Below are 9,252 nucleotides of genomic sequence, written 5' to 3' on the forward strand. Positions count from 1 at the left end.
TATGATGGCAGTCAAAGTATGTACTATTTCTTCTCTTAGAAAAACTTTTAGAACATATGTGTGTACATATTATATGTGCTACTTCTGTAAAAATTAGTTGATCGAGTGTTAATGTTACTATATTATGCTAAGCTTGTTTTGCTGTTAATTTCACTGCATACCATATACATGACATGAAACTTTGATGTTTGTCTTTCTACATATGGATTGGGTAACCCTAGCACTGTAAGGTGTATTAACTGAACTTGCTTTTCTCACTTTTGCTGCATCCCATACTATAGCTAGCACATATCCTAAACCCTAAACGCCAAGTAGAGCTTGATTAAGTAGTGGAATCATTTGAATCATCAACAAATTTAGGTTATTCTTACAAAGTTGGTATGTTTTATGTGTTATATTATAATATGTAATATTCAGTGTCACTTTCTTTCACGGTCCTTAGCTGTTAATCTGATGTCATTGCAGATGAGAGTTGAGCCAACAAACAAAACATGGTAGATGCTAGCTAACAATGATATGTAAATATCCCTAGCGTTACAAATCATACTTTATCATAAATATTTGAGCTAACTATGATATAGGTCACTTCATCAATTCACAATTACTTTATTTCTCCTATCATTGAGCATAACAGTTGAGAAAAACTATACCAAATGGCAACAATGTTGTAATCAATAACCCTAATTTCTAGTGTCATTCAGTCATTGTTATAAAGCATTATAAAAAATCCTTATATATGGGCAATAACAGTGAGTGCACTTGTGTACAAGGCCAATAGGATGCAATGCATGAATGTGTTAGGGAAAGTAAACCCCTCTACAAGTAATTATCATTGAAATGGTGTAAGATATGATGAAATTAGCATAGATTTTCAGACCCCACATTTAACTTTTTTTTGTGGTTTATATTAGATTTGTTGGGTTATGAATGGTTGAAAAGGGTGAAGTTGGTGAGCCATGAACACTCGTGGTTACAATTCACGTGTACTGTATTCAAATTAGCTCATTGTGGTGACCACTCTATTCCTATTCTTTTAATTGTTTAATACAACAGCACTGAATTAACAATGTGGAGTAAGGCTTTTACTGCAGTGATGAAAGGCTTTGACCAATAAATCATGATTGAGAGAGATCATTGATTATTATCAGTTCATGTCCTGGAAAGTTTCAGAGAAAATGCGCTGTGCTGATGGAAGATGCTGGACGGACCTCCATGGCAGATTGCAAGAATTAGGTCCACTGAAGCTTATTTCAAATCTTGGTGGTACGTTTTTTCTAAGTCAACCTTCATATGTTCATACTCAATAACATCATTATATTTGGATGTACATTAAGATTAAATTAAAGTAGGAAAGAGAGCAATTAAGGTAAAACCCTCCCAACAAGGGATTCCAACTTGTGTTCCATTTATGAGAGATGGAAAATAAAGACCCCAAACCCATAAATGTGGCAAAGGAAGTGAAGAAAGTCTTTGAGTTTAGATGGTATTGGGTAGAAACTTAACTGAGTTAGCAAATCAGTTGTTTAACTGACACTTCAAGTATGGTTTTTTTATAAGGATAAAAGAATTAATAAGCTGTTTAGGTGATATCAGTTAACTCTTTAATTTATTTTTTTAAAATTTAAAACCCTATGTGAGGAGATGGTCCACCCGACAAGGAACCCTAGTTGAAGAAGCAATCTATAAAAAATCTTCTTGATGAAGATATTAACTAATCTGCTTTGCGCCTTTCTCTGAAAAAAAATCTTTGTTTCTTTTATGGCTAAAAATTTTGCAGACAAAAAAATGAGGTAAGTGAAGGAGAAAAGAAAAAAAAGGGGTTGAGAGATAGAAGACATAAGGTTCTTAAATCTCCTTTTTAGGGTTTGACTCTTGGCAGCCATTGATGTAATGCTTTATAACGAGCTTAGGTTAGAAAAATAGTTAACTTATAAAGTAAGAAAGTAGTGACTTTGGACAAACCAAACACCCTGAGTTCTTGTCTGTATACCATGAGCAGCCATTAATGTTAACAATATCTGGGATGAAGGGTGTATCTATAATTCAATAGTTTAGGTTGGGTGTGTACATGTATATTATAATCCAAGTAAGGTTAGATATTAGAAGCTTTTTAAAGCTACTTTTTTCTTTCTTGTCTTCCAGAATTTTATGCACTATCATTTTCATGACCATTGAAACTTTTTTATTTTATTGAAAATAGGAAATTTTTATATTTAATTTTTGAATGTGTTTGATAATCTCTGGTTTAATTAATATATATATATATATATATTAAAAATGTTAATAAGATAAGTGGGCATCATAAAAGGTTGAAAATATTAAGTTAGATTTTATTTTAAAAATAAATTCTCTTTTTTAATTAAAATAATCTAAATTATTATATTTAATTTTTAATAAAATTATACAAAATAAAATAATATATTAATAAGATTGAATTTAAGATATAAATAATTTTAGAAAAACAAGATTAATTTTATGAAACAATATAATTACTATCTTGTACTTAATTTATAATTTCATTACCAATTTTAATAATCTAAATTATTAAAATCATGTTTATATTAAATTATAAATTAATAAAATACAAATATAATATATTATAATAATATTTTTTATTATTTATTGATTGTTTTAATTGATTATATTAATCATAATAATAAGATATGGGTTTAATGATTTATTATAAATAATAAAATTATCAATTTTAGTCTGAATACTTATTAAATCTATATTTTTGAATTTTAAAATTTTAGTGCTAAATCTATTAACTAATTTTCTGTGAGTAATATGTGAACAAATAGACACAACATTACACATATGATAATAAGTTTGACACATTAAATTTTAAAATAACAAAATTTAACTTAATGAATTTAATTGTTATCATTTGATTAGGATTAAAATTTTGAAATTCTAAAAGTACGGGGACTAAAAATGACTAAATTAAAGTATAGATACTAAATCCATAACTTATGCAAAGTATAAGGACTAATAGCAGCATTTGACCAAACAATACGGTCAAAGTTGGAAAATTTGTTCTACTTGCAAAACATTGTTATGCTCTTGTTGAGAGTCGAACTCAAGACCTCCCGCTTACTAAAGTAAGGTGCTCTAACCAACTGAGCTACAAGAGCTAGTTGACCTTATGCTTTCTTTTTTATTAATTTATTTGTATTTAACCTTTTTTTTTTCTGCCTTATACCTAAATCGAACATACTCGCATTTAGCATTGAATTTCGAATTAAAATGATACATGCTAAGACAAAGAAGAGAAAGGACAGGGTGTACCAATAGCAATGACGTGTTGTTTACTTTTGTGTTTTTTTTTTTTTGGGGGAGTTGTTAATTTAGAAGAATGATTTTGGAGGGTTTCAAAAAACATGGTGGAAAACTTGAAAGAGTTTGCTGCGACGGTGCAACCCCCCTCCTCTAACTATCTGCCTATTGGGTCAAACGTGTCACCATCGCTTTAGTTGATATCTAACTTTTTAACCCCTTTTTTCCTCCTTAATCAAACTGAGTTTATCATAGGCAGTTCTATATTGCGATTGCCATTCTCATTTCGGATATGTAGTTATGTATGTTTTTTTTTAATGTCATGCATTGTTAAAGTATATACTTTCATATACTAATTATGAATGATGAGACATCACATGTTAAATATTTTAATTCATTGTAAAATTTTATTTATTTAAAATATTTTAAGAATGCTTTAATTATTAATATATATATATATATATATATATATATATACTAATTGTGTATTAAATATAGATCTAATATATGCATATATATTGTATCTAGTAATTAATACAAACTTGTACCGAGATTATATATTGACATGAAAAATCATAAGAATACTGTAAACGTGAAAAGAATCTTAAAATGCTTAAGGGTGAGTTTGGATGGATGGTATGTTTACTTATGGTTAATGTAAAAATAACAGTAATAGTGAGATTGGATACTATAACAATATTGTAACGTAAGACAAGAAATAAACTAAACACACCACACCCCACCGTCCATCCGAATCCACTCTAAGAAATAGTTAATACTCCCAACTTCTTTATGCAATACAAACAGGCAATCAAGACATTGATCTTCAAAGCCCTAACCTTGTAATTACACCACCAAATTGAATCTTAACCTAGCTATTCCTTCCTACCACATTAAATATGAAATTGTGTTACTTTGGAAGTTGGACTACCGGCAAATCATTGCATTGTTTAGCGTGTAAATTAACCATATACTTTATTATATTATACATGGTTAATTGTGATGCATTTCTTTAAATTATAAATTATTGTTTAATTAAAATTTTAAAGTAAATTAAGTGTTTTCATTAATATGTTATATTGAAAACTATTTAGGTAATAGATTCATATATTTAAAATTTAATATAAATACTTTAAATATTTTTATATTTAATATAAATTTAATATAAATACTTTAAATGCTCAAATTATTAATTAAATTTACGAAATAAAATAAGATATTAAACTTATAATATGATATTACGAAATTATTTATTAATGGAATTTTTAAATTTGTACAATGACAGAAATATCTATATGTGTACAACATTGGGAGTGTCGAATCTGTAGAGTAAAATGATTATATATGTATGGCATTTAAAGTGTGGAATGTATAATATTTAAATAGGAATGTCGAATGTATAGTAAAATGACAAAAGAAATTCCATATTCATAATATAAAAACATTAACATTAATACGTGAAATAGTATAATATATGATCCATGCAATAATCAATGACGAAATATGAAGTCCGAGTTGCGTGCATGGGATGGGTTTCAAAGATCATTGGTGACGCACCCACTTGTTTTTTCATCTTTATATGTGCTGACCACTGACTGCTCCTTGTTGATTTGGTCTTTGACTATATTTATTAACTAATTAATATTCATTTTTATCAATTTTGATAATAAAAAAAATATTCGTTTTATCAAATATAGGAGTGGTTAGATTATTGCTTTAATACTTTTATTTGCTCCATTAGTGTACCACTTTGCATACATATATAAATATTATTAAATGTTTGATCACGAATAAATATATAGTATATTTAATATCCCCCTTAGACACTCAGTAAGTCCCCTTTATCCGGATGTCTTTCGAGGCCTTGGTCACCGGTTCTCATGACAAGTTCACCCGTTTAGCAAGTTATCATACCAAGCACTTCCTTTTTTAAGTACAAGTACCTCCTTTAAGTGTGAGCAGGTTAGACTTAAGTGTGAGCAGGTCTCTAACGATGAGTAGAATTTAGTAGAAAGTAACAATAATCTCTTACTGTTTGGGACCACTATGTCTACACTTCACATATATTATATTAGTACAATCATTGTCCATTGTAACGACCTAGCACGTCGCACTATAAGATAAGAGGATTTCTCTTATAAATACCCTCTTAATGATGAAGAAAGGTTTGACATTTTGAGCCCTGAACTTCCCTTGAGCAATCTACTTCTTTTTCAAGAATCAATCTGTCCTCTTGTCCATCAAGAATCAATCTGTCCTCTTGTCCATTTTGGATCTCCACCTCTCTAGGTGAACCGACCTCCTTAATGCCACCTCATACTCCTCCTTACTTCTTCCATATCTCCTTCCTACCCCTTCTCCTGTTGTACACTGCCAACAAGTATGAAATAGTTATTTATTTTATACTAATTTTATCACACATGTATGTATGTAGACACTACGTATTTAAAATACGAGGGTACATTTACAAATAACATCAAATATAAAAAAATAAAACATATGATTTGAAAGTAGTAATAACATATCTACAATATGAAAAGACATTGTAGTAATTTTTCTGACCAAGTTGTTGTCCAAAAGACACGTGACACCAACTCAATCAATGTTTTAAATTAGACCTATTCAAAGGTTGGGTGCCTCGACCTAACTTGAATTCAATTTAAATAATAATAAAATTTATATTTATATTTAATTACAAAATATATAAAATATCAATTAAAATATATAGTTGTAATATTTTATTAATTTTTGAACAATAAAATGGGCTTTTGGGAGAGTTGGGCCAACTCGAAACAAGCTTGGGCATGAAAATTTTTTGGAATTGAGCTTTGGCGTAGTCCATAGACAACTCTAGTTTAAATAATAGTATAGATATAAAAAGGCAAAAGTATTATCGTAATCATATAACTTATTTAAATATAGAAAGGCATTGTGGTAATTTTCCCAACCGATCTAGTTGACTTGTGACTCCAACTCAATCAGGGATTTAACTAATAGCAAGTAAAGATACACACGATGTGGGTGAAAAATTTTGTGCAATAATATTAAAATATAAAATAAATTAAAATAATTTTTTTTGTTAAAGTAGCTAGGTAAATTAAGTTTTGCAAATGCTAGTTGCATTGCATGGGTTCAAATCTTCTCACGTGTAATATTTTTATTTGTTTTATTGACCATATTATAAGACAAAAGTATTATCATAATAATATTTTATAGAGAAAGGATTATAAGAAACTGTAATTCCACGTCATCTTTATCCATTTCTAATGGGAGAATGACAAATCAGATTTTTTCTTCTAATTTTTAGTGTTTTTAGTTGGATTTGAATTTTTTTCAGGAGGAAAAAACTAAAAATTAGGAGAAAAAATCTAATTTGTCATTCTCCCATTAAAAGGGGATAAGGATGACGTGGAATCATAGTTTCATAAAAAATTTCTCATATTTTAAATATGCTAGTGGCTTGGGTTCAAATCTCAATATATGTAAATTTTATAATGGTTTTATTAAAATGTAAAAAGATAAAAGTACTTTTGTAAAAATATAATTTATTTCAAAATGTAAAGGAAGTCTAGTAATTTCCTAACCAAGTTAGTATCTAGTTAACTCGTGACACTAACTCAATTAAGATTTAAATAAATTTTTTTGACACTTCATTAACAAGTGGTTAATAATTTAATTTTTTATTAATAAAATGATTCATATTTATTTTTAAGATTTTTATAAGTTTTATTTATCTAATTTGCCTCATTAACAAGGTATCATATCGCAGTTAAGTCTAGAGATTAAATTTAAAAAAAAAATTATCAAGTTCAGATATTAGATGTCAATTGAAGGAATATGCAGGGGTTAAATTGAAATAAAACCCATTTTATTTGGAAATGCAAGGGAAAGTGATGCCTCATTTACAAATGACAACAAAGGGCAGTGTTATTTTCCCCCAAGCAAATAGGAAACCAGCACAATTAAAACTCTATAAATACAAGTAAACTTCATTTCCTTGTTGGATTGGAGGGAGCCAAGCCAAAAGATTATTGAAAATGGGAAGGTCTCCTTGTTGTGATGAAAATACTGGTCTTAAGAAAGGTCCTTGGACCCCTGAAGAAGATCAAAAGCTTGTCAAATTCATCCATGAAAACGGCCATGGTAGCTGGAGAGCCCTCCCCAAGCTTGCTGGTATATCTAATGATCATGAATCTATTACCGTCTTCTTTTTTTTCTTTCTCTATCTAAAATCATTGATTTTTTTTCCAGGTCTTAATCGATGCGGGAAAAGTTGCAGGCTAAGATGGACTAATTACTTAAGGCCTGATATTAAAAGAGGCAAGTTTTCTCATGAAGAAGAACAAACCATTCTCAATCTCCATTCCATCCTTGGGAACAAGTAATGATTTTCATTACCCTTTTCTTTTAATTTCATTTGGGATTAAGATTTTGTGTTGTGAATGATGGATTTTTTGGTTCTTGTTCATAAAGATGGTCAGCGATTGCAAGCCACTTACCTGGGCGAACAGATAATGAGATAAAGAACTTTTGGAACACTCATTTGAAGAAAAAACTCATTCAGATGGGGATTGATCCCATGACTCATAGGCCTCGAACTGATATGTTTTCGAGCTTGCCTTATTTAATAGCTTTGGCTAACTTAAAAGAGCTTATGGATCAACCATGGGAGGAACAAGCTTTAAGACTTAAAGCAGAGGCTGTTCAAATGGCTAATCTTCAAAGCTTACAGTATCTTCTTCAATTAACCTCGGTTCCCACTTCATCCACCTCTACCATCATCAACACTTTCACTGATATGGACGCCATTAATACTCTCCTAAACCCGGTTTCTATCAACAAGGATTCATCGACCAACATAGCAACAGCCGCAGCAGCTTCTCTTCAAGGTTTCAATGATTCAATCCCTTTCCCTCGTTTACCAGACCTACATCAAGTCCCATCGACAAAAACCGATGTCGAGAAGCTCGATAATTCATCTATGGTTCCAAATGTTGCAGAGACGTTGACCCATAATTTAGGGGATATTGCTTGCAGCTATAAAGAAGCTGATCATCTTTCAGTTTGGCCTCATCATGATGATCATCACCTTATCTTTGAAGACCCTTTGTTTCATGAACTTTCCTAGCTTTAGACCTTTTTTTTTTATTATTAAAATAAGTTGATACGGAAAATCTTGAGAAAAAAGGTTTGCAGTTTCTCATCTTTTTCAGTGCATCTGTTTCTGCACATACACTGTTTATTATGTAAGTTGGTTCTATGTATAATCCATTTTCTAAAACATCAAACCCTTCATTGTTTTACATATATAGAATACGTTCGCCTTGCATGTTTTTTTTTACATATATACACACATCCCTATAGATATGCATGTTTGAAGCTGCAGTAACACTGTCCGAGTCGACTCGGCATAACACCACGTTCCGGAGATGTAATTCCGATACCCTCCGGTTAGCATTACCGACTTTCCTTCGAACGAGCTTGGAGTTTACTTAGTTCAACCACCAAAAGGACAATAATAGCTAGTTTTATGTTCATATTGGCTTCAAATTCACACTAATTTTTTATTACAATTTTTTTAATGTTTTGGTAAGTTCTTTTTCTTAGAATTTAGAAACTTATTGACATTTACGTATCATTTTCATTCATAAGTTAGAACCAAGACATTGACCAAACGTTATGATCTAACCACTCTAGAAGAATTACTGATATGAACATATTCCTTCCATTTTTTATTTCTCGGTCCGAAGAAAGTTGCCGTATGAAATAAGAAAATATTTCAATTTTCAAAGTAATTGTAATTGAATATTTGAGATTTTATATTTAATTTTATTACGTGTATATCATTTCTTTAAGTCTCATTATATATAAATATTTAAGTCTTTCTTATCTTAATACCAGTGGTCGAAGGTTCGATCATTGCCTTGAGTCTGGAGTAGCTTTAAAACTTGTGGTCAATATCTACTTCTTAATGGG

The 9,252-nt window shown here is 29.9% G+C and overlaps 1 protein-coding gene across 1 annotated transcript; it reads left to right on the top strand.

Annotated features, from left to right (window-relative positions):
* Window positions 1–7,233: 7,233 nt before the first annotated feature.
* On the top strand, window positions 7,234–8,564 carry LOC108465238 (transcription factor MYB93). The gene is made up of 3 exons (XM_017765565.2): window positions 7,234–7,449; window positions 7,528–7,657; window positions 7,750–8,564. The coding sequence occupies exons 1-3, from the start codon at window positions 7,314–7,316 to the stop codon at window positions 8,402–8,404; spliced, it is 921 nt and encodes a 306-aa protein (XP_017621054.1). The 5' UTR covers window positions 7,234–7,313; the 3' UTR covers window positions 8,405–8,564.
* Window positions 8,565–9,252: the final 688 nt, after the last annotated feature.

The sequence above is a fragment of the Gossypium arboreum genome, chromosome 2 (genome assembly GCF_025698485.1).
Source record: "Gossypium arboreum isolate Shixiya-1 chromosome 2, ASM2569848v2, whole genome shotgun sequence".
Taxonomy (NCBI): domain Eukaryota; kingdom Viridiplantae; phylum Streptophyta; class Magnoliopsida; order Malvales; family Malvaceae; genus Gossypium; species Gossypium arboreum.